The 25,276-nt window shown below is 43.0% G+C and overlaps 1 protein-coding gene across 3 annotated transcripts in view; it reads right to left on the minus strand.

The window, feature by feature from the left end:
• Positions 1 to 1,454: 1,454 nt before the first annotated feature.
• Positions 1,455 to 25,276, minus strand: part of TTBK1 (tau tubulin kinase 1) — a 132,104-nt gene continuing 108,282 nt past the window's right edge. For 2 of the 3 annotated variants that reach the window (XM_060247895.1, XM_060247910.1), the window contains 2 exons: positions 3,365 to 4,977; positions 1,455 to 2,272 (listed from right to left, as the gene is read on the minus strand). In XM_060247895.1, the coding sequence (XP_060103878.1) occupies positions 1,876 to 2,272; positions 3,365 to 4,977 (2,010 nt within the window). In that variant the 3' untranslated portion in view covers positions 1,455 to 1,875. The remainder of the gene's footprint in view (positions 2,273 to 3,364; positions 4,978 to 25,276) is intronic. The other variant, XM_060247902.1, reaches the window with a different exon arrangement.

Here is a 25,276-nt window from a genome sequence, read left to right on the forward strand (position 1 = left end):
ATTTGCTCCTCTAATTGAGTCCTGAACTCCAAAGGAATGACCAGTGACTCCTTCTAAGGAAGCAAGCACAGCACCAGCAATCCTTTCTACTTGCCAAATAAGCAGCTAAAATCAGCTGCTAGTAGTTAATTTAACAGCTGGGGGATATCTGAATGGGTTGACAAGGGTCCCAGCTAGGTTTGCCAGGCCTGTGTTGGAAAATACCTGGAGAGTTTGGGGGGTGGATTCGGGAGAGGGCAGGGTTTAGGGAGGGGAGGGGCCTCAACATGTTACAGTGCCATAGAGTCCAGCCTTCAAAGCAGCCATTTTCTCCAGGGGAGCTGATCTCTGGAGGCAATCCTAGTCCCATTCCTTCTTCTATATCCTTTCCTGGGAGCTGTGGGGGGAAAGGATACCCAGAATGAGCTAACACTCTATGAATGCCTCTGCTAAGGTATCTTGTTTAATGCATCCTCTCATGCTGCTGGCTCTAGATTCATGCAGATGTTAGCACATCAGCTTGCTTCCTGATTTTAAGCTTTTCAGAACCACAGCAATGGCTCATTTTTAATGCAATCCATGTTCCTAAAACCTGCACCCTTAAATACAGCTTTGTATAATTGCTGTTTCCTGGCTCTGCCAGCACATCCACTTCTTCTGTTTGTTAGGCAGGAGCAAGGAAAGAGGATATATGAAACTGTCCTTCCCAAATCAACCAAATACAACAACTTCATCAAAATACTCACAGTGTACTAGTGAGTGCCAATCTGCTAATCATCTCCTCTGATGTGTATTAGAAAATAATACACACCCCAACCAGCAGCCAATTAGAGCTTCATTGCTGTCTTTCCCAAGCAAGTAGATGCCACCATCACAAGACAATTGGACACAGGAAGCCCAAGAAAAGGTCCAAGTCCTGTAGGAAAGCGGTAGTATCTGATTCCCAGAGCCTTGCATTTGGATTTAGAGGAAACCCTGCATGCTGGAACCATAATCTCCATAGGTAATATTTTGAGATTTAGAGGTAATTTTGTCTGCACCTGACTCTATTCCTGCCAATGAGACCACCCTAGAATGCTTGCACCACCACTTCATGAATAGTTAATACATCGCTGAACCAATGTCCCTCCCCTTCAACATGTATTAGAGCAGCTGCTTACTTGCAGGAAAAGAATCTCTTTCCCTAACAGGCTCCTCTCTCCTGCAACACACTCATCAAGCCTGTTGGCTAAGAAAAGCTATTCCAGATATCAGTTCCACATAATGCACCTCCTCTCCTCACAGGCCATAGTTTCAGTCACACATTCTCCTTGCTCAGTATTTAAGGTGAGGCAATCGCTGAGTTTGGTTTGTGCCAGGGTAAAAAATACAACATATGGATAGATAGGCAGCAACTGTCAGAGTCACACTTCGGAAGGGGGAAGGGGATGGGGACATTGGGTCATCCAGACGATCTAGAAGTTCACCTCTTCCAGGTAGATGCAGCCCTTTAATCTTTCCACTGCTTTTGGCCAGTGCTTTGTAAAAAGCCATCTCCCCTACCAACCTGGTCTCAGGTCTCTCATGAGGAGACTGTGGTATTGCTAACTGAGAAAATGAAAATACGGCATGAGAGAAAAGAGGGTCAGGCACTAGGCAGTCTGCTGGAGTCATTGCTTGGTGATTGGCAATAGCAAGCAAGCATGAGCTGGCCAGGAAGGTCTCAGCCAGGTTGGAGCCAGATTGAGACAGCGTGGGTATGTGGGCAAGTGAAGCACTGAAGTACGGCTAGCTGCTTGTATTTCCAACATGTAAGGCTGTGCTGCGGGCATCTTGAGTGTATACTATACGCAGAGGTTTCTCCAGCCTGGCAAGATGGTAGGTTGGTAGATCAAAATGGTTGACAGCAGCAGATCATTATCTAGCAGTAGCTTTGCCTTCCTGGGATACCTGTCTTCCTTTGGTTGCTGGAGTCTGAGCCTTCCCTCTTTGTCCCTTTCTGATCATGCCTGGTGACACGGGGGTGTCTCCCAGCAGCCCTGCCTGAGCTCTGGATGGAACGGTGGAAGGAGGTGGGATCCGCGGAAGGGTGGTCCCTGGCCTATGTTGTCGGGATGGAGATGGACTTTCCTTTCTGGACAAGGACTGGCTTTTGGGGGAAGCACTGAGGTTTCTTGGAGGGAGAACTGGACTCCTAGGTGGCGCACGGGTGACTTTCCTCAGACTGCTCCGCTGGGGAGGTACAGCAGGACTTGGTGTTAGTTTTATTCGTGAGTCAACAGATACATTCCCAGATGGTCTTTGCCCCTGAAGCCTGCAAGAAGAGAATGAAAAGAAAGAGGAGACAGGACTTTTTATGGCCAGACTTCAGCTACTAGTTCATATTAGATTGACAATTGATAATGCATAGCTAAGGTAGCACTACAATTGATAATATATAGCCATAACACTGAGTTGAACCATGGCCAGGTTTTCTGTTGACAGCAAAGAAAAAGAGGAGCAGTCAGGCATTCGATGGACGCAACTAAGTTCTCACACAAAGTGGGACTAGAGCCTTCCTCATGTTATGGGGGAGCAAGCTTCCTCCAGGCACACACACATTTCACCACTAGGTAACGTCTTGTGCAATCTTTGCACTTGATACTAACACACAATAATATAAGGCCAAATCTGTGAGATTCTTCCTCTAAATATCCTATACCAGTTTACACAAGGAGCTGTGATTGGGACAGCTGCACAATGGAACAAACATTCTGCTGCCCTTTCATAGACAAACATCTGGATGTTTATCCTTTTTCTAAAAAAAGTATATTGTCATTTGTGAAAGCCATTCATTACACACCAGTATTCCCAATATCACTGCATTAGAATATATAAATCTCAGTCATTAATCACCAGCTGACTTGCACGGATTTTTAGACTTCTAAACATTTTAGACTGGAGGGTCTTCTTGCAATTGCTTACTCAGTACCCACTAACTTTGGTAATATATTTGCACAGCAAGAGTAGTCTCTTCTGGAGGTTGAAGAGATCAGCAGTGGAAAAAGTAAATACCTCATCTAGTACTGTTCTGAGCCTGGAATGTCCCCAGAAAATGGATTGTCTTGGGTCCCAGATAGCAACTATCCTCAGCTCTTTGGTGGCTACAGAGATATTGGAAAGGATTTTTTTTAAGTTGTATTGCCACAGCTCATATACATTCCACCAAGACAGTCAGCCTGTATAGCTAGACTGATAGATCTCCAGTACATAAGCAGATACCCTGTCACTGCTAGTCAGTAAGAAGGGACCCAATGATGAGCTAAGTGGAAGATGAACTAACTGGAAGAGGTGATGGTCCAAATTAGCCACCTTTGATCATGAAATCTGCTTGAGGGGGAATTAGGGCATTACTCAAGAACCTTACCTGTTTGCCAAAGCTGTGTCTCCTGGACTGCTACTTAGTGCTGGTGGAGGATGAGCTGAAGGACTCCCATATTTCAATTCTATCACAGGTGGCTTTAGGGGCATGATAGGACGAGGGATTCTACTCTTCATATTTAAACTTCTCTCTTCCCTCTTGGCCAGGGGAAATTTCTCCTGACTCCCAATTTTCCTTGGGACAGAATCATCTGAGTCGTGGGTGTCCTCCTCAGAGCCAGTGGCTGAAAGGGTTTCTGAAGCTCTCCGTCTCTCATCACTGGAGGAAGCAGAAGATGAAGCTCCTGAAGCCAGCCTAAGTAGACGGTTTTGTCTTTTCTCCATCACCAAGCGTACCAAATCCTGCTGTTTCAGTCTCTTGTATAGCCTCTCTTTGCCTGAGTGTGATGCTGAAAGGTCTGAACCAGTGTCCTCTTCTGAGAGCAAGATGGGAATTCGGCTTTTGTACCTAATATTCAGGGGCTTTCTCAAACTCTCCTTTGAAGTATCAGGGAGAATTTCAGTTTGTTTAAGGTATTCTGTTGCATAAATTTTCTTTTCAAAGCCAGGCTCTTCTGAAACCAGTTTGTCAGCTTCTTCCATATCTAATTCATGGGAAACTTTGCCTTTAAGTTCCAACTCATCCTCCTCTTCTTCCACTTTAGTGACACCATTGAGAAGTACTGCCTGTTCTCCCATAATTTCAGAGGATGTTTCGACGTGATTCACCGAGAAAGCACAGCTTTCCATTTCTCCCCCTTCCAGGCCTGAATTCACACTCCCATTTTCCACCAAGACCTGGTTTTCCTCCAGCTGTTCTTCAGCAATTATCTCTTCAAATTGCCCTGAAAGGCAGTACTCCTCATGCCTCATCAGGTGACCTCCGGAAGACATAATGTTTAAATGGGTCTTTTCAGCAATATGGACAAATGTGCGCTCAACTTTGGTAAAGGGGGAAGAAGTTGTGGCTGCTGCAACAGGAGGCTTTGGTTCTGACTTAAGGATGGAGGAAAGGGTTCCTGGCTCTGACACATCAAGCTGGCTTCCCATGGGCTGTGGTCTCTCACTCTGAGGTGTCAGTGCAGCAAGAGTTCCAAGATCAACATCAGGAGCCAAGTCTGCATTCACAGGGGATTTCTTTATGTCTCCTGGTGAAAAGAGAACTAATGTTTTGGAGCCTTCCTCAAGTTCCAAGTCACCCTCTGCAGCTGAAGCTCGGCCCTTGGATTCCTTTTGGTCATCTGCCAAGAGGGTCGATGGTGCACCTTCCTGACTGCGCTCAGTACTCTTCTGGCTCACATCACTGCTTGAATCACTATGCATGTCAAGCTCTTCTCCTAACTCACCAACATCATCATCTTCTTCTTCTTCGTCCTCTTCTTCATCCTCCTCCTCCTCTTCTTCCTCCTCCTCATATCTGCTATTTGCTTCTAAATGGGCTGCAGGTGGTTTATAAGGAGCAGTTAAGATAATATTTGAGAAATCCACCTTCTTTATGCGTTGGAGAATTCTAGATCTTTCCCTATTTTCTGACACATCCCTTTTGAAGTCTTGATAAGGCAAACTTAAAGGCACCACCTTAGGGAGACCATTCATCTCGAAAGGCTTCAGTGTGAACACCTGGAACAAGACATAGAAAAACAGTGTGGTTATCTTGGAGAACCTTAAAACTATGCAAACAATGGTGTATTATGCGGTGCTGATCTCATCACCATCTCTTCAGCAGAATGAAATAGAACCAGAGAAGACTCTAGACAGAATGAAGCAACAAAAAACAAACATAGAGATTTGAAGAGGTCTCTACAGAGATTAGTGTGCCTTTAAACACATTGGAAGGTACATTACCACACAACATTAAACTCAGGGCTGCACTGACTTGGGTAGCCCAGGCAAGCCCAATGTCATCAGATCTTGGAAGATGAGCAGGGATGACTCTGGCAAAAACTTGAATGGGAGACCTCCTTGAAATACCAGAGCTGGAGGCAGGCACAGCTTTATTCAGCCACCTCTCTGAATATTCTCCATGCCCTCAGTAGGGGTCAGTCACCTGAGATCACCATGAATTCTAGGTACATACACACACACACACGCACAAACATGCACATAAAAATACAAAAAAAAAATTAAACCCAAAGTCTAAGGAGCAGTTTATTCCCTCCTCAGTTCATTCTCTTTAGTGCTCTCTCTTAAGTGCCCAGCCCTCAATGCTAATAAGAGGGAATAAGAGATTCCCAGCTCAAGCTAAAAACAAGCAAGAAATAATACTTCCCCTCTGCCTCCTACTAGTGTGATGTCTGATGAACACAAGACAACAATGCAAAAGTTTATCATTCAATTAATGAACTAGTCAGTCTCAGGGCCATAATGTAAAACAAAATGCACAAACACACACAGAACTGGACAGACAGGAAGACATACACCAGATGTAATCCTGTAAAAAGAAGGGATAAACATAACAGTAAAAATAAATTGTATAGTTCATAGCAATTTGTAATGGGCATATAAAACATGAAGGATGGTATAGAACAAACTGTTTTACAAATGGCTAGATTTCTCCTGAGTGGAGATATCCAGGGATGAGAGAAGCATATTACAAGCATATTAAGCATATTGCAAGGTACATTACCACACAATATTAAACTCAGGGCCACCCTGATGTGGATAGCCCAGGCAAGCCCAATCTCATCATATCTCAGAAGCTAAGCAGGATCAATGCTGACAAGTACTTGGATGGGAAACCTACTTGGAATTCTGGACAAACACTTGTCAGGGGTGCTGTAGGCTGTTCCTGCATTGAACCGGGGGTGGGGGGGGAATTGGTCCAGATGACCTGTATGGCCCCTTTCAGTTCTGTGATTCTATGATTCTATATCATGAAGAAGAATACATTTTTCACACTTCTCAGAACTGAAGAGCTCAGAAATGTCTCAAGAAATAAGGAAGTAAATTTTAGATGGACAATAGGAAGAACATTGTCAGTGATATGGTCAGCCTTTAGGAAGCAGATTATTAGGCTGTGTGAAACAGGAACATTTTCTTCCCTTAGTATGTTGCAAGCTTCCTCCAAGTAATGGGGAATATATGTCATCTGCCAGTCCTCCATTCTGAGACTGCTTGTTTCTATCCCTACAAGGATAAAAAATTATTCTCCATGGGCAAAGACCAAGGAAGAAATGAGGGACAATTCCACATGGCCCTGTTAAATATAATCAAGAAGCCAGCATTTTGCTGATTCCTTTTCTTTCTTTTTTTTTGCAAAGAGATCAGCTCTGTAAATGACCAGCTTTAAAACTACCCAGTGGCTTAGGTTTCAGACTAGGGATGGGCACGAACTAAACCACTAATCATAATTCATGCCAAAACTGGTTCGTCTGATCCCATCACACCCAAACACATGACAAACCACCTTTTTTCTTGGCATGTCATTTGGTTTGTGTTTGCTTCTTTTCCAGACAGCATGTGCACTTCTGATCAATTTCCACTAAAACTGACTAGATGCCATAACTCTGTTCTCCCCCCCCCCCCCGCACTTCTAGTCAGTTTCACAGGAAACTGAACAGAAGTGCAGGGGCCGGAATTAGGATTGCCAAATCTGACTCAAGAAATATCTGGGGACTTCGGGGGTGGAGCCAGGAGCAAGGGTGTGGCAAGCACAATTGAACTCCAAAGGGAGTTCTGGCCATCACTTTTAAAGGGATCACACTCCTTTTAAATGCCTTCCCTCCGTTGGAAATAATGAAAGATAGGGGCACCTTCTTTTGGGGTTCATAGAATTGGACCCCCCGGTCCAATCTTTTTGAAACTTGGAGGGATTTTTTAGGAGAGTCACCAGATGCTTTGCTGAACATTTGGTGCCTCTACCTCAAAGAACAACTTCCATAGAGCCCCAGATACCCATGGATCAATTCTCCATTATACCCTATAGGAATCATTCTCCATAGGGAATAATGGAGTACCCAGCAGACATTTCCTCCTTCCACCCCACTTTCTGATGACCCTGAAGCGGGGGGAGGTCCTCCAAACCAGGGGATCCCCTGCCCCCACCTGGGTATTTTAACATGAACAGGAAACCACAGCATACAGATAATTAGCAAACTAGGAAAAAACATTGCGTACAAGTTTACACACAATTATGCTCCATCAATAAATACATTTATATCACCACATTTTCTGAATACACTACAGTGTTTTACATCACGTCTAGTTAATTTCAAAGTTCAAAGTTCATAAACATAAATTGATATCCAATCTGGATGCTTCAACTGAAAAAAGGAAGGTACCAAGTCCTGCTGTAAATGTATCTCTCCAGTCACAGGTAGTACCGTGAAGCCTTTTCTATTTCTTCAAGGCAGCAATCCTCTTGTTCAACCACACCGGATTTTGAAATTAACTAGAAGTGATATAAAACGTTGGAGTGTATTCAGAAAATGTGATGATATAGATGTATTTATTGATAGAGCATAATTGTGTGTAATGCTTATGTGCAGCATTTTTTCCTAGTTTGCTACCCACCTGGGGATTGGCAACCCTAGCTGGGATAGTGGAGCTGAAGCCTCTAGTCAGTTTCCAAGCTTTCTGGAGGCGAAACCAACCAGAAGCTGCAGGGCAGCTCCCTTTCTTTCTCCAGCTCCTATGAGAGCAGTTTACTGGGGCACCTGCTTTGCGGCCTGGAGCTTGGCCCTCTGAAATCCATCGGCACAAACCACAGTTCTGCCTATGAAAGCCTAGAGATAAGGAGCTCTGAGGCCTCTCAACCAGGAAGGCAGCCAGGCATGTGCCAGGGTCCCAAGTATGCACATTGCAAGGTCTGCAAATGGACTGAGAGCCTCTCCCCACTATCTGCAACCCCTGGGAGAACTTCAGACACTGATTGTTATGGCCTTCCCTGTAAATGTAATTGTGACCCCAGAGACCACTTGAGATAGGGGTAGCAAATTGCTGCTCCTGCTCTCCCCACATTCAAAGCTATTTTGCCCACAAGATTTCCTCTGGGCCTTGGTGTTTACTTTAGGTACTGTCTATTGGGGGCTGATAGGGGAGGGGTGGTCTGCCTCTGTGGGCTCCTTGTGGTGGTGGTGGGATCCATCCCATGGTATTTTATTCCTACCAACTTGATCCCACTGTGATTCCAATACCTGATCATCCCTCAGACTTGATAGAAATCCATCCTGTTGTTTTCTTTCTCTGAAACTCCAGAAATCTGACCAACTTTTACTTTTTGTGTATTTGTTGGGTGGCTCTTTCCTTTCTTTCTCTTTGACAATCCATCCTTCTCTAGAATCCCTTTATGTAAGTCAGTATTAATTTATTGACCAGGTAACATTTGGAGAACTGGTAGATGGGGGGCAGGAGGTCATGTTAAGCAAAGCAGCACACAAATTGACTAAACAAACACATTCTAATTTTTCAGCTTTTATTCAGCCTGCCACATGGTACAATTCACCTGAGCCTGAAAGCACTTCTGTGCACACCTTTCTGGGAGAGTGAAAGCCTTGTATGCAGTTACTACAAAATTGGCAAGAAGGAACAGAAATGGTGGACACCAGAGCAACTAAAGCAAAAGAAAGGTACCAGAGATACGGTTCAGAGAAGGAATTACAGCAGAGACTGGGGTTACAAAGATAAAAAAAAGTAAAGTTTGGCTATTAGGAGCTGTGGTGTCATAATAGGAACTCACGGGTTCAGGCATTTGCTGGAGGAAGGGACTATATGCAATTCCAGCTGGCATTTTTAGATGACAGCCTATATTCCTCCTGGCCAAAAAGCCTGATGACATTGGAGGGCCAATTTGTTGCACCATCACATCTTCTGTCCTCCTTCAGCCTAAGCAATTTGTTGCTGGGGAATGCCACCAGCTTAGCAGCCTTCAGCCAACTAGTTTAATTTGCCTGTGGTCCAAGATGCCAACCTGCTCTCAGGCCTGAGCACCTGACAGTACCAGGGCAAAGAAAAGAGAGAACAAGCTGTAGTGGAGAGAGAAAAGGGTGGTTAATAGACAATAGGTCTAAGAAATAACACTGGGCTGAACAGGTGCTAAAAATGCTTTATGCTGTCAGTGTACTGGTACATCTCTCTTGGATTTGAAAAAAATATAAAAGGAGCATTTCCAAGATATTTCAAAGTACAAAAGGCTCTCTCAGCTCTGCAGTCTGGTTTGATACTCTTGTATGTTTAACGCTGGTCAAGTGTAGTAGCAGTGTCAAAGGGCTAGCTGCCACAAATTGCTGACAGCATCAATCTTCAGTAGAAGATAACTCTGCACTCTACTCATTAGCAGTGGTCATTTTGTAGAAAAAGAGGTGCTGGAGCTCATTAGCACAGCTCCTTTGCATTACTCATTTACATATGCCACACACCCCTGACATCACTAGAAGCTGTACTAAATTATATCAGCTCAGAGTCTACCTTAAAATGCTTCTTGAATTATAATTGTCAGTGGCAATCAAAGACAGGATTAAAAATCCATCAAATGAAGCTCACATTGTGCAGCTATACTCAGAAGTGGTCAGAGGACCACATTTCATTTCTGGGATAGGACATCCCCCTGGTGGAAGACAGGGTCAACCACCAGGAGAAGGAGCATCCCCTGGCAGTTCAGACTGAGCACCCTGAAAAGTAAAAGATCCTTAACCTCTGGCACAAACATAACAAAGCTGTTAGTAATGTTTGGCTGGGATGTGGTATCAGCTACAACAAACAATAAAATGACTGAACAGCCAGGATGGCAGACTGCTCTCTGGACATCTTCAAGCACAGGAATGGACAACTAGCCTGAAGTAACCTTCATTTCATAGGTGGCCAGGCAACAGTCTCTCTTAGAAGATATATAAACATTGTGTCACCTCATGTTGGGGCTTCCTCCTTGGGATATCAACACCCTTTGTAGTATATTCTTCCCAAATCCTGAATCTGCACGAGAGAAAATTCACCTTTCCCTGTCTAGTGTACCTATTTGGTGGGGTAGGGCGGGATATAAATCGAATAAAATAAATAAATAAATAAATATTTGTAGAAGCCCACATAGTTCTTCTACAGATCCCTTCTACAGAGGACTGGCCAAAAAGGCATCTTGAACAGACTGCATGTTGATACCTTCTGGAAGAGACTAGCTCAGAGATTGCTGGATTGCACCTATATGGTTGCCAAATTATAAGAATAAGGGAGCCTTGAATACCCTTTTCCCAATGAAAGCTTACTCAAGCAAAAGTAACAAAGGAAAGTTAGTCTAATGCTCTGGGTCCTGTCAAGATGAAACATGAGCACTTTTTATGTTATCTGTGTTTCTTTCCTCTGATAGGTAGGTCTGAAACAAAAATGCATGATTCCAAACCCTTGAATGCTGGTGTGACTGCCACAAAATTAAGACTTTTAGAATATTTAATACACAATTTGCTAGGAGTAAAGTGTAGATGACTGGCCATGGCAAACCACCCTATAAAAGTCTGCCAAGAAAGTGTCTTGAAGTGATGTCAACCCATGGGTCAGTAATGACCAGGTGCTTGCACAGGGCACTACCTTTACCTTTTTATTTAAGTCAGGGATTTTTAGTCAAGAGCTCAATGGCTATCAGGGAGCAATTCAGTTTACAGGCCAGTAATCTGTGAACGAATGAGTCTAAGGATGGCATGGCGGGGGGGGGGGGGGAGGGGGTCTCTGTCTCCATTTTATCTTCACAATAAACCTGTGAGATAAGTTAAGCTGAAAAACTGGTCATGATTCCCCAGCAAGCTTCAAGTCAGAATGGGAATCTGAACCAAGACTTCCTCGGTCCTACGTCAGTCTAACACAATATTACAGGAATTCCTTAGCTACAATGTTTTGGGAACCCCGAACGACATACGCTTGGTATGTCACTAGTACTGTGTTGTCTCTTATGTCCACACTACATATTACCTCAACTATGTGCTCACCTAAGGGACTTGCATCCATATGACAGTTTCCTGTGGGAACTCAAGTCAGAAGCAGCATATGGCCTGATTCAGATCAGGAGGAAGGGCTCCTGTCTTCTTCCTGGTGCTGTTTTCCTGACCCAAAATGGCCCAAGGCATTATTTACCCAATTAGAGGGTTGCACTGAATGCTTTCATGTGTAGCCCCTGCCCTCTAGGGCAAACAATACTTTTGGGTTGATTGCCCCCACTCCAGCACCAGAGTTCTGAACCAAATTGGGTCCCTGCCCAATGGAATTGAGTTTCCACAGGGAGCTTGTAGGGGGTGCTCTCCTGCAAGTGCTCATGGCAATCACATGGTAAACAGCTCTGGTGAAGCTGAGCAGGCCTGGATCTGTTCAGTTCCTGGAACCTAGATATGATGACTTAAGTTCCACGATTGAAGAAAGGCAGGGTATAAATGTAAAAATAATACAAATAATACCAGTGCTTGTAGAGAAAAAGTTAGGCAAGCTAAAGCTCAGTATGAGCTTAGGCTGGCCAAAGATGCTAAAAACAACAAAAAAGGGTTCTTTTCTTACGTTCAGAGTAAAAAAAAAGAGCAAGGACATGGTAGGCCCATTGCGAGGGCAAGAAAGTGAAATTGTAACAGATAATGAAGAGAGGGCAGAACTGTTCAATTCCTACTTTTCCTCAGTCTTCTCTTCTAAGGGAAACGGTGCTCAACATGGCAAAAACAACATATAAGGAGGGTATGAAGTTCCAACCTAGGATTAGCATAGGGGTAGTACATAAACACCTAGTTTCTTTAAATGAAACTAAGTCCTCAGGGCCAGATGAACTGCATCCAAGGGTTCTAAAAGAGCTTGTGGATGTAATTTCTGAGCATCTGGCTATTATTTTTGAGAATTCTTGGAGAACAGGAGAGGTGCCAGAAGATTGGAGGCGGGTGAATGTTAACATTGTTTATCTTGATTTCAGTAAGGCTTTTGATAAGGTTCCACATACAATCCTTGTTGACAAGTTGGTAAACTGTGGTTTGGATCCTGTTACCGTTAGGCGGATCTGTAACTGGTTGACAGATCGCACCCAAAGAGTGCTTGTGAATGGTTCCTCATCCTCTTGGAGAGGAGTGACAAGTGGAGTGCCTCAAGGATCTGTCCTCGGACCTGTTTTGTTCAACATCTTTATGAATGATTTGGATGAAGGAATAGAGGGAATGCTTATTAAATTTGCTGATTATACTAAATTGGGAGGGGTTGCAAATACAGTAGAAAACAGAAATAGGATACAGGATGATCTTGACAGGTTGGAAAACTGGACAAAAACCAATAAAATGAATTTAACACAGATAAATGTAAAAAACCCAATGCATGGTTATAGGATGGGGGAGACTTGTCTTAGCAGTAGTATGTGTGAAAAGAATCTAGGGGTCTTAGTGGATAATATGCTGAACTTGAGTCAACAGTGTGATGTGGTGGCTAAAAAGGCAAATGCAATTTTGGGCTGTATCAACAGAAGTATAGTGTCTGGATCACGTGAAGTGATGATATTGCTTTACTCTGCTCTGGTAAGACCTCACCTGGAGTATTGTGTTTAGTTTTGGGCACCACATTTTAAGAAGGATATAGACAAGCTGGAACAAGTCCAGAAGAGGGTGACAAAGATGGTGAGGGGTCTGGAGAACAAGTCCTATGAAGAAAGATTGAAGGAGCTGGGGATGTTTAGCCTGGAGAGGAGGCGGCTGAGAGGTGATATGATCACCATCTTCAAGTACTTGAAGGGCTGTCATATAGAGGATGGTGTGAAATTGTTTTCTGTGGCCCCAAAAGGTAGGACCAGAACCAATGGGTTGAAATTAAATCAGAAGAATTTCCGGCTCAATTTTAGGAAGAACTTTCTGACCGTTACAGCGATTCCTCAGAGGCTTCCTCAGGAGGTGGTGGGCTCTCCTTCCTTTAAACAGAGGCTAGATAGCCATCTGATAGCAATGAAGATACTGTGTTTTTAGGGAGAGATATTTGTGAGTTTCCTGCATTGTGCAAGGGGTTGGGTTAGATGACCCTGAAGGTCCATTCCAACTCTATGATTCTCTGATTCTAACTGAAAAGTTATTTCTGAAATAACAGCCATAGAAATTTTAGAAAGTAGGTCCCCCTTGGACTGCCTGAATGATTTCTTCCTTGTGCTCTTCAATCAGCTGCAGGAATGGCTAAAGGCAGCAGGAGGAATTATACACAGGATTTCCAGCTGCCACACTGCAGACAGGACATGTGTTCCACATGCCTCTAGGCACTGGACTCTTGGCCTAAAGGCTTCCTCTGGATATGCCTGCACATTAGGTTTATCATCAGCTTTCTTTACTCCCCTCTTTTTGTTTTTTGCAGACTGATTGAAAATTTAGGGACAAATCTTCCTCTCAGCCTATTTGATGGCTTGTCAGTTGAGCCAGTGCAAAATAGTGTTGCACTCCCATGCTACATGCTGTACTCACAGGCACCTCAGTTAATATTCTACCCAAGTCAAAATCTTGCTGGCCTCGCTGTGCAGGGATAATGAGTGCATTCCACATCCCTGTCTGCTCAGACATACCTTTGCTAATGTGCTCTGTGCATGTATGGGAATGCATACTCCTCAGATCTTGTTCTGGGATGCCAGAAGCACTGGACTGATAGTCCAGAATTTGAGCTAGTGATGCAATCCTTTGAGCTACAGCAGTCGGCTCTACATTGAAAGTGGTTTGCATCCATTAGGGAGAAAATCCTGTGTGGCTCCCAAAAAGCTATGCTATGAGACAATCTCCCTGGACATCACAGGAATACCTGCCATCTCATAAGAGGCGAGTGACTTCCTGAATTGTTAGCTATTTACTGCTGGAACAGCAGAAGAGCCCTGGCATGAGACCTGAACTGTGCTACTATTTATTTGCAAGACATCATCATACCCAGAAATTGTATTCATTCCATAACTTTTTGCCTGTTCAAGGATAGCTCAGTCAAAGCTTCTTCTGTTGTCTTTCTTGCAACAGGAACATTGTTTGTTGCCAAATCCAGGATCATCCTCAAATGATCTCTACACTGTTGTGGTTGTAGAGAGTTCTTTTCCACATGTAGCACAATCAATACTTTCTCAGGCATTTGACTATGTACAGGAATCCTGACTTCACAGAAGGCAGCCTTATCAAGCTATCATTCAGGCAGGGGAATATGGCTACCCCCAACCAACAGGGCTTCAAGGCTTCCATAAGCATCCTAAGGAGGAGAAATTTGTAGCCAAAAGGATGGTATGGTTTCTTATGAGATGCAAAATGAATAATCTGGGATAAGGCCTGACTGCTGCATGAAGATATGTTTCAGTCTTTCTACAGAGGTGGGGTAATCTCCCTTTGAGACCCTTGCCACTATTTGATTTTAACATTTGAATCTGAAAATGTTTCTTTTGAATCTGTTTTTCAACTCTAGAATGGACCTTGTATCTCCAGTCTTCTTTGGAACAATTAAAAGAAGATACCTTGGAGCATCTCTGGGAATCCAAAACAGGTTCCTACAACCAGTAGATACTGCCAGCACTCTTCAGTGCTTTGATGTGATTTTCTGAAGTTTTTAGTTGGATTAATTTTACCAGCTCCAATACATACATGTTTGCAAATGACTTCAGCATCCTGGCATCAATGAAGGATTCCTTTCACATGGACATAATGCTGGAGATGTCCTCTGATGCTGAAGGAGATTAAGGCAGGCTAACATCTGTTCAACATTTTTGTTTTTTGGAGAGATGAAGATGTATTCAAGGAGGCAGTTACTTGTGTTTCAAGCGACTGCAGTCAACTTCTTCACAGCTTTCCTCTTCTGCTTCATCTCCAAAAGGATAATTTCTAGAGAAGCTCCAAATAATTTAGTCCCCATGAAGGAAGAATTCACAAACTAAGACTGAGCCAGTATCCAGATCCCAACTTTTAATTCACCAGTCTCTACAACTCACATTGGATTAGAGCTCATATTATTTATGTTGGGAGATGAGTCAGCTAACAGACCTACATTTAAAGATATTTCCTTGAGTTTATCTGATCACCTCAGATGTAGCAGGATCTGCTGCAGCCAGTTCTTCTATCATCAAATAACTAGAGAATTAGCAAGTGACACCCAGAGTCAAAGTCGCACTAGCTGTTCACGGAACCCTGCAAAGAACAGTAGGGTTATCTTCTGGGAGGATATCTGCCTTTGTCCCTCCCCACAGGTGAGATGGTCAGAGAACCTTCCCTTTGGAAAGCTGAGAACCCACTGCCAAGCAGCCTTGTTCATTAGAACTGCCAGAAAAGGTGGCGACTGCAAGCATTTTGTAATGTTGGTCATCTGATAGGATCATAAGCATAACAATTCCTTAGAAGAACTGTTGGAGAACTTAAATAAAGGTGCTGTGAAGCAGCTCTTGTTCTTACCTACAATAGCCCAAATGCTCTGTGTTTCCTCTCCCCTCATTACACAGAACTTTTTTAATTTAGCAAATTCTGTGGGCAAATTCTATGACAGAACAATTGTACCTAGGGTATGAGTATAGCTTGCTGTTGCTAAACAGGTCTGAGTCTAATCCTTGCCTGGCTGGAAGACAGCCTTGGGTTCCATGATTTAAAAAAGATGGACTATAAATAAATAACTAGATCCAAGATAAGTGCCATGGTCCAGGATGCACATCTTGGGACTTCTTACTTTATTTATACCCTACCTTTCTCCCCAATAGGGACCCAAAGTGGACTGCATTGTTCTTCTCTCCATTTTAGCCTAACAACAACCCCGTGAGATAAGTGAGACTGAGAGTGTGTGACTGGCCCAAGGTCATCCAGAAAGGTTCCATGGCAGAGTGGAGAGCCTTCCTGTTGCCACCAGAGGAGGTGCTATCTGAGAAGTGAAAGGCAGCCCTCTGGTCACACACACTGGTATAAGCATCAGCAGAAGATTTCTTCAATGTGTATCTGAAGTTGCATAGCAACACACAGATCTTAGCTCCAGTGAAGTTCAAACTCAAATAAAAAACATCACAAGGTTCTGCCTTTGATTCTTTAATAAGGTTTTGGTAGTATACAAGCTTTTTTTCTCTCCGATTGTCTGGATTAACATACATGGATTTAAAAAAGGCACAAAATCCATTGCACAGCTTCGGTTTAGTTTTTTGTTTCTGTTTTTTTTTTTAAAGATGAAGTTGCTTGTTATTTGTGATTTCAAGTGTAGGATCTTACAGTACTCTGCAGCATTTACAGCGTGTTCTACATACAAGTAATTCAGTGCATGCTTTTATACAGGAGACAGAAGTCATATTCTCTCTCATATTAGTCTCTCTATATACACAAATAATACAGTGTTTTTATTCTCAAAAAAAAGCTTCAACTATTTTCTTCTTGCATGCTTGGTGCGCCCAGAATAGTGCAAGCATATTATACAATTTTATTGCAGTACAAAAGGGCAAAGAGTGGGCTTATTTCCATAGGTTCTACCAAGGATTAGACACAAAGAATAAAAAGGCTCAAGGAAAACAAATTTTCAAACCCCTTCAAGATAGCTTGGTCCTTCCAGACTAATTCTTGTTCTTCCTTAATGTAGCAAGCAATTCTTTCAACAAGAAGGGTCTCCTGGCCTTGATGGCATGGCATAGATACTTGCTGATCAGTGTGCGTTCTCCGCAGTGACTCTAGTTCCTGAGTTTTTCATGAAAGGAACTTCTTGAGGTTAAGAATCAGCTTCTTATGCAAAACCTAACCTGGCTTTTTGAAAAATGCACTGCCACAAAATGTCACAGCAGATTTAAACTTAACAAGACAACGGACTGGTATATATGTAATGTAGCTGACCTCTTGAATGCTGAATTGCACGCTACCACCCAGAACAATTTTCCCCTCTTGCTTTAACTGTGGATAAAGGATCCCTCGGCACTGGAACTGACCATAGTTAAAGCTAACCAGGTTCCAGTTTTCCCATACTCTGGTTAAGAGGCTAGCTAACCTTTTGTAGCTAACACCAGAGACAATCTATAACTGGACTATGGCTAAGGTGGGGTGGGGGTAGGAATTCACCCTGAAGGGCAGGGGACTGAGTGTGCAATCCCACAGGCCCCTCCTGGTCTCTTAACCACAGTTAAGAGAGTGACACCTTTAGAGGCATTGCCTCTTTAAAGTGATGTATGTTTAAAACTTATGCACCTTTATGTTCAAGTAAGTCTCTCTGAATCCAGTGGTGTTTACTTCTGAGTAAATATGGCTAGGATCAGGCTGTACACCTCTGAACAAACATGTTCTGCCTTTTGGGAACTGAAACATCAGAGATCCAACCTCTGCACCCCTTTATTGTCTAATTACAAATATTAAAATCACACTTGATTAGCAATGCAACGGACCAAGGAAGAACATGCTGGCCCTGGCCCCTGAGGTTTTATCTCTCTCTCTCTTTGGAAGCTGAAAGGCCTGAGAAACAGAAAGCAAGTTATCAAAGTGATTTCAGGCATTAGAAACTGGAAGAGGCCTTAGCCCTGAGAACTGCAGCTGGCAAACCAACACTGTAAAATCCAGCTTTCTTGAGAAATTACTTTATTGAATACTGTCAGGGTCTTAGCATATCCTGGAAGCTGCACAAACCTTTGACAGGAGAATAAATAGAATTGCGGGTGGGGGTGGGAAAAGGGTAGGATGTAGAAATTTTGGAAATTGAAGACCCTGTATATTAGCTTCTTTGTGAAATCAAGGCACAAAGGCCATCCACAAGAAGTAAGGGCACCTTTCTGGCACCTTTCTAGTTTGCAAAACCTTTGTGTTCTAAATATCTGTGCTGCAAACATACTACACTTTTCTAATATGTCGCCATAAGGAAGTTATTCATCACTTTTTTGGCTTTTGTAGACTGGGGGGCAGGTCCATATGACAACTATACTGGTTCAAGCCTTGGAGTACACAAGGAGGCATACAGGAAGTACCCCATGGTCAGGAAGTTTCTTTCCTCTCTTCTGCTCCCTGCCTGTGTTCACAATGGACAGCCAGTTCAGCAGATTGCATAAGCATGTAGCTGGCATTTATGGCTCTCTCAGCCTGTCATACAGTGGACCAACAGAAGTTGAAGCACTCTGCTGTCTGGGCTGCAGGGATCACAAAAGGTGAACCTTTCCTCCGCTGGATTTCCCTTTATTGGATTGCACACTGCATAACCTTTCATGTGTTGCTATATTCTAATGTGTAACAGATTTACAAAACCAAAAGCAAACAGGAAAGGGGGAAACTTTCACAGCAATTGTTCTTGTCCCTGGCTAGGAAAGCAACTTTGCAGCAGCAAGAAAGACGAAACAGTCAAACAGTCTGAAATCAAATCTGGCTTTTCTCAGGAAGGACCAAAGCAAAAGGGGAAGCAAGCAAGTGTCCCATGAGCATCCTTCTTATTCCACTGGTCACATGGGGGCAGCTTTTGCAATGTGTATGCATTTCATGTAGGCAGACCACCTGTCTACACTTACAGTTTTGATAAGGAAGCTCTGTGATTTCTTATAAAGAAGATATATAAGCCAGGTGCACCAAGGCAACAGGACTCAACAGAAAACACACCGTATAGTAAAAAAATAAAACATAGAGCAAGTTTGTATCTGAATGTTAAGTTGCATGCAGGTGAATGCAAAAAATGGAGATCATCTTTCAACCCCCAGATTACATGGTTTAGCAGCTTGTTTAAAAAAAGTACATTCATTAGAAGATCATTTCCTCAATGGTTTGAGTAGTACAAAGAAGGACTTTCAGTACATCAAATGAAGAGTTAGAAATGTTTCCTATAAACGTTATCTTTGTGCTGTCTTGTGGAATTGCTAATGCAGATCTATACACTATAGTGACCCAGACAGAGATTAAATGGTAGAAGGAATCTAACGAGAAATGGAACTGTAACATCGACCAATCATTTACTTACTATGGAACATTGCACACAAAAAAGAACACCCTACCAGATTCATACTAGTGTGAGGAAAGACAACATCCAGTACACAGGTGGTAGCACCACACACCTTCGATCAAGCACTCTTGTACAATAAGACAACCAACAGAACACAGAATGTGAGACAGTGCAACTGAAACTAAGATGGTCTAGGTCAGTGAAACTATTTGTTATAATCTGCAAGTACAGGGTTGGGTCCACCCAACTTGAAGCCAGATCCTATGAGAATCAGCACTGTGCCAGCAACTCAGAGGATCTAACTTGATAGTTCCAGCACCAGTGGATGCATATAATCTATGCCCTTCTGCCAAGTGCTGAGATGAGATGGTTGCAAGGGCAGGCACACCGTTGCTTGCATCTTGCCACAGTATGGGGTGTCATACAAGGCAGTTATTGACAGGGGCAGGATCAGTGACAGCACTATACATAGCATCCAAAGGGAATCTGAACTCCTCAGTAGCAGCCCTGCCTTGTAGTTGTAGGGAACAGGAAAGAACATTTTTGTTAGCGTGTGTTCTGACAAGTGGTCTACAGTGAGACAACACTGGCCTCCACGCCACATGTGAAATCTCAAATAGGTGCTTCAACAAAACCATTGACCGTGTCACCGCTGATGAAATGGGCTTTTCAGCTGTGCGACTAAACTTCTTTGTTTGTAATAGTCCTCTTAGAAAAGGGGCCTCTCGTATTAAGACACTGCCTTCCTCACTCAAAAGGCCTGTGTTATACTATGTTAATAAAGCTTGATCCACCAATTGCTGTGCATGGGCCTCAGACACAACATACATACATCCAGTCAATAGCCAGATGCTCCAACAATGGTGCAAAACAGCCAGTCAAAAGCCAGATGCTCCAACAATGGTGCAAAACAGCCAAGGGGGCAAGTGGGGGAAAAGAGAAGTGTTATTTGGCTCACATAGCAGTCCAGCATTTCCATAGCCTATTAATGTTCAAACCCATCACTGGCCTGCTACTGAAGGAGAAGCAGGTGCAATGGAGGGCAACCAACTGGGAGGGGGGAAAGTCACACTATGTTCTGAAGAATGGAGGAAGTCTGCACCAGAGTTCTCCACCGCAGCTTCCTATCACCTTCACTTGTCCTTTGGTTTTTCTGCTGCTCTTTATACGTGCACACAAGACTGGGAGAGGAACACAGGTACGTGATGAAAGACAAATTAGTTCAAGCAGCATGTTGGGATGCCTGCTGTTTATTTGAAGCAGGTATTCTAGCCCTAATACTTGAAATAAAACAGGGACACTGCAAGCCAAATTTTCTTCATGGGTTGGTGATAGGATATGATGTCCACTACAATTTCAATCCCAAGAGTATGAGAGATATTGCAGGAAAATTAGCATGGCTTTAACAAGGTACTAGCTTTACTGAAACAAAGCTGTTAACTGGGAATCTTAGTGATGGACAACACTCAGGGTAAAGTGTGGATGGCACCAGTTGAATGCTTTATGTCTTCGGACATGTGTACATAAATCTTTAGAAAAAAATCAGAGATGTTTACCAAAACAAAACATTGAGAAATTCATATATTTGCTGAGAATTAACAATTTTTTTAGGATGTTGAAGCTCTTATACCAGAAAGCAATCCACTTATATAAGCCAGCTTCTTCATAACTTCTTAATTAATTCATGGGAATGAAACCATGTCCTTCCTTATTTAAATTTTCTTGCACTAAAGAGTTAAAACAAGCCCATAATGGGACATGGAGGAAGCACCATAAAAAATAAGGGAAGTAGAATTGAAGCAGCCCATGTCTTGATGCCATCTTCAGATAATTACACAAAATGTATATTCTTAAGAAGTTTGGGCTATTTCACATCAAAGGAGGGGGGGGGAATAGAAGCAACTTCTCATCTTACTAGCATGAACAATGACACTGAACTCACAGTAGTGAGATCTATGATCCAGTTTCATGTAGACTTGGAACAGAGATCCTGACCTTCTTTGGACTTTAATAACCCCCAGATGATTTTTCTAGTTAGAATATCATCCCTTGGGTTCTGCAGATTCCATCTCATTTGCACTCATCATCCTTTCATCCTCCCTACAATATTGGATTTATTCTCATTCCACAGTTTATCATAAACTGTATAGCAGCATTGGGGTTACTGAATCATACTACCCTACTCTTCCATCAGAGATGGACATTTCAACAGCAGAAAAACTTATGAGGGAATAGCTATTTTCAATAAATTAATATTATGCATATGCATACATGATCTTTGTAAAGCACTTGAGAACATTTGGAATGAAAGAAGGGTAATATATATTATATCTACATTATATAAAGTGTGGAAAGAGACTGGCTTCCTGTTGTCTTACAAGCCACTCTGCCTTTAAACTATCAGCTAAGATATCATGACATGTTCAAACACACTGCAGTTTCTGAGAGGGAAGTGTCACTCAAAAAATCATGGGCATTACTATAACAATCTTGGGCATTACTATGAAGAAAACTAGAGGGTAAAAAAACTCAAGGAGGAGATACAGGAAATTTGAGTATGTTATTAATAGGAAGGTGCAGAGTGCCATTAGGGTTGAAGGGCTGAGTATAAAGGATCTGGAGGGAGAGGAGATGAAGATAAGGGCAATGAATATGCAGGGTGTTGAGAAGCAGCTCATAGGAAAAGGAGAAAACTTCACACAGGGTCTTGAGGGAAAAACAACTTCACACAGGGCATAAGGAAAAGAGGAACTATATACTGTTAGAAGAAAGGAGGAGATGGCACTAGGAAGACCAGACTATGTGCTAAAGAGCTGTGGGCACAGGAAGGCTAAGAAAGTCAGCAGAGTTCTCATACAGACTTAGAACAGGCCAAATCTTAACTGTGGTCTCTTACAGGACATTGTTCTGAATATTTTATGAAAAGTAACTTCCAAATTAATTGCCATCTGCAGTTTTGAGAAAAGAAACAATGCATGAAGACAAAATGATCTGTCAAGGTTGGCAGGGTTATCTGGTCCCCTTGGTCATTAGTGTTGAGGGGGCAGGGCAAACAGTTCTAATTCCAGGTCAGGAAATATCTAATGGAGCCTTGGGAGGGGGCATCCCCCAGAGGTATAATGCCATGGAGACCACCATCCAAACCAGCCATTTTCTCCAGGGGAAGTGATTTCCACAGACTGGGTATCAGTAGTAATTCTGGGAGATCATCAGGTTCCACCACTAGGTTGGCAACCATAGTCTGTGTAAAGATACTTTGGTCTAGGGTTGCCAATCCCCAAGTGGAGGCAGGGGATCCCCTGGTTTGGAGGCCCTCCCCCTGCTTCAGGGTCATCAGAAAGCAAGGGGGGGATATCTGCTGGGCAATCCATTATTCCCTATGTAGACCGATTCCCATTGGGTATAATGGAGAATTGATCTGTAAGTATCTGCGGCTCTGGGGGGACTGTTTTTTTTTTTTAGGTAGAGGTACCAAAGTTTCAGCGTAGCATCTGATGCCTCTCCTCAAAAATCCCCCCAAGTTTCAAAAAGATTGGACCAGAGGGGTTCAATTCTATGATCCCCAAAAGAAGGTGCCCCTATCCTTCATTATTTCCAACAGAGGGAAGGCATTTAAAAGGTGTGCGGTTCTTTTAAATGTGATGGCCAGAACTCCCTTTGGAGTTCAGTCATGCTTGTCACACCCTTGCTCCTGGCTCCACCCCCAAAGTTCCCAGATATTTTTTGAATTGGACTTGATAACTCTACTTTGGTCTTTATGACACACACTGCAAAAGAGTGTTGACTGTCATGTTGACATTCTGATTATCTAGAGATCTTTGAAAAGAAAGGCTGACCAAGGCTCTGGACCTTACATATACTCTGCTGAAGAAGAAGAAGAAGAAGAAGAAGAAGAAGAAGAAGAAGAAGAAGAAGAAGAAGAAGAAGAAGAAGAAGAAGAAGAAGAAGAAGAAGAAGAAGAAGAAGAAGAAGAAGAAGAAGAAGAAGAAGAAGAAGAAGAAGAAGAAGAAGAAGAAGAAGAAGAAGAAGAAGAAGAAGAAGAAGAAGAAGAAGAAGAAGAAGAAGAAGAAGAAGAAGAAGAAGAAGAAGAAGAAGAAGAAGATGATGATGATGATGATGATGATGATGATATTGGATTTATATCCCGCCCTCCCCTCCGAAGAGTCTCAGAGCAGCTCACAATCTCCTTTATCTCCCTCCCCCACAACAGACACCCTGTGATGTGGGTGGGGCTGAGAGGGCTCTCACAGCGGCTGCCCTTTCAAAGACAATTATGGCTAACCCAAGGCCATTCCAGCAGGTGCAAGTGGAGGAGTGGGGAATCAAACCTGGTTCTCCCAGATAAGAGTCCGCACACTTAACCACTACACCAAACTGACTCTCAAGACATTCTTGGTCTTCATTTCAAATCAAGTTTTGTCAGTGCAGTATTGTGACCTTTGAGCTGTTCGGCAGGGAGAGGCTTCCCTGCTGCTGAGGCTTTGCTTTAGGGTTGCCAACCTCCAAGTGGGGCCTGGAGATCTCCTGCTTTTGCAATTCATTTCCAGCTCGCAGAGATCAGATCTCCTGGAGAAAATGGCTGCTTTGAAGGGTGGACTCTATGGCATTGTACCATGCTGAGGATCCTCTCCTCCTCAAACCCCGTCCCTCCTGGATCCACCCCCAAAGTCTCCAGGTATTTTCCAATACAGACCTGGCAACCCTAGCTGCAGTGCATTCTGTATAAGCAAAGCTATGATAACTAGAACTGGAGTTTTCCATATGATGCCAATTAAAAATGCTGTACAAAAATACAGAAAGGGTTGTATTAAACAATCCCGTTTCACTGCTGCTTTGTACAGGATATAGTTTCTGATTAGAGATTAGTAGTCTTATATTTTAGAAGAAAGCCCCAGTCCAAAAGCGACTTTCATAGGATTGCTGCCCCAGAAGTGCAGGGCTAATTTGGGGGTCTATAATTTGCATGCACAGAAAAAAATAAAAGTGTGTCACCTATGACCTGGAAATATACCTTCTGGCTCAAAACATGCTAACTTTCAGCCAGACACTTCTTAGCTCATCTCTTTGAAATGCCAGACATGATGGTTTGTTGAACTGCGACTGTAGCGGTGCCACACTAGGGAGGGCTGAGGTGAGATTGACATCCTTTCGCTATGTTTTAAATAGCATACAATTCTCCCAGATGCACCTGTATCTCTGGCTCTACATGCTGACCATTGTTATGAAGTTCATAATTCAATGGGCCTGTGCACTAGGTATGCATGTCAAAGGCACAAATCCATTTTCTTAAGGGAAAAAATGAAAGATTTTAAACTTGCTTTTGATATAGCTATTATGAGGTATAAAAAGTACCACATACTTTTAAAATTCACAGTAACTTTGCAATTTAACTATGAACTTACTGAAGAGCAAGCCTTGAAACCCAGCAGAGAATCTTCTTCCCTCTTCCCACAAACAGTGACCATGATAAGGTTGCCAGCTTCTGGTTGGGGACTGGAGATCATCCAATATGACAAATAATCTCCAGACAACAGATATGAGTTCCTTGGGAGAAACTGCCCATTTTGGAGGGTGGACTTCATGGGATTATACCTGATGAGGTCCCTCCCTAGGCTCCACCCCCAAAATCTTCAGGTATTTTCCAACCCAGAGCTGGCAACCCTACCTATATTTCAGATATTTTGAAGAAAGCACTTAAAGCCTCTGAAATACAAGCCTGACCTTGCCTGTGCTACAAAGGAATAGTCTCCTTCACTGAGTGAGCTAGCTTCATTTTCCTGCTATCCCAGTGTGCATAACAAAGAAAGGCAGGAGGTATGTTACCCTTGCTGCAACAATAGCAGCAAAAAATGGCAGCTACAGAGGTGCTTGTGGGACTCTGTTACCCGCCTGAGGATCCTGACTCATGGGTTAAAGAACTCTCCACTAAAACAGTGTGATTCTAGTTTGGTGCCGCCCATTCTAGGGACTGTTATACCTGACAGTGTCGATCAAGTTCCAGAAGAGAAAACAGGGTCACCCACAGCCAAGCCAGAGATTTCTGCATACTCAGGAATTTCCCAAGCATGTAGAAAAATGTCTCTGCATTTTTAAAAATGCCTGCAGATGATTGAGCACA

Source organism: Heteronotia binoei, chromosome 1, assembly GCF_032191835.1.
Source record: "Heteronotia binoei isolate CCM8104 ecotype False Entrance Well chromosome 1, APGP_CSIRO_Hbin_v1, whole genome shotgun sequence".
NCBI classification, from domain to species: Eukaryota; Metazoa; Chordata; class Lepidosauria; order Squamata; family Gekkonidae; genus Heteronotia; species Heteronotia binoei.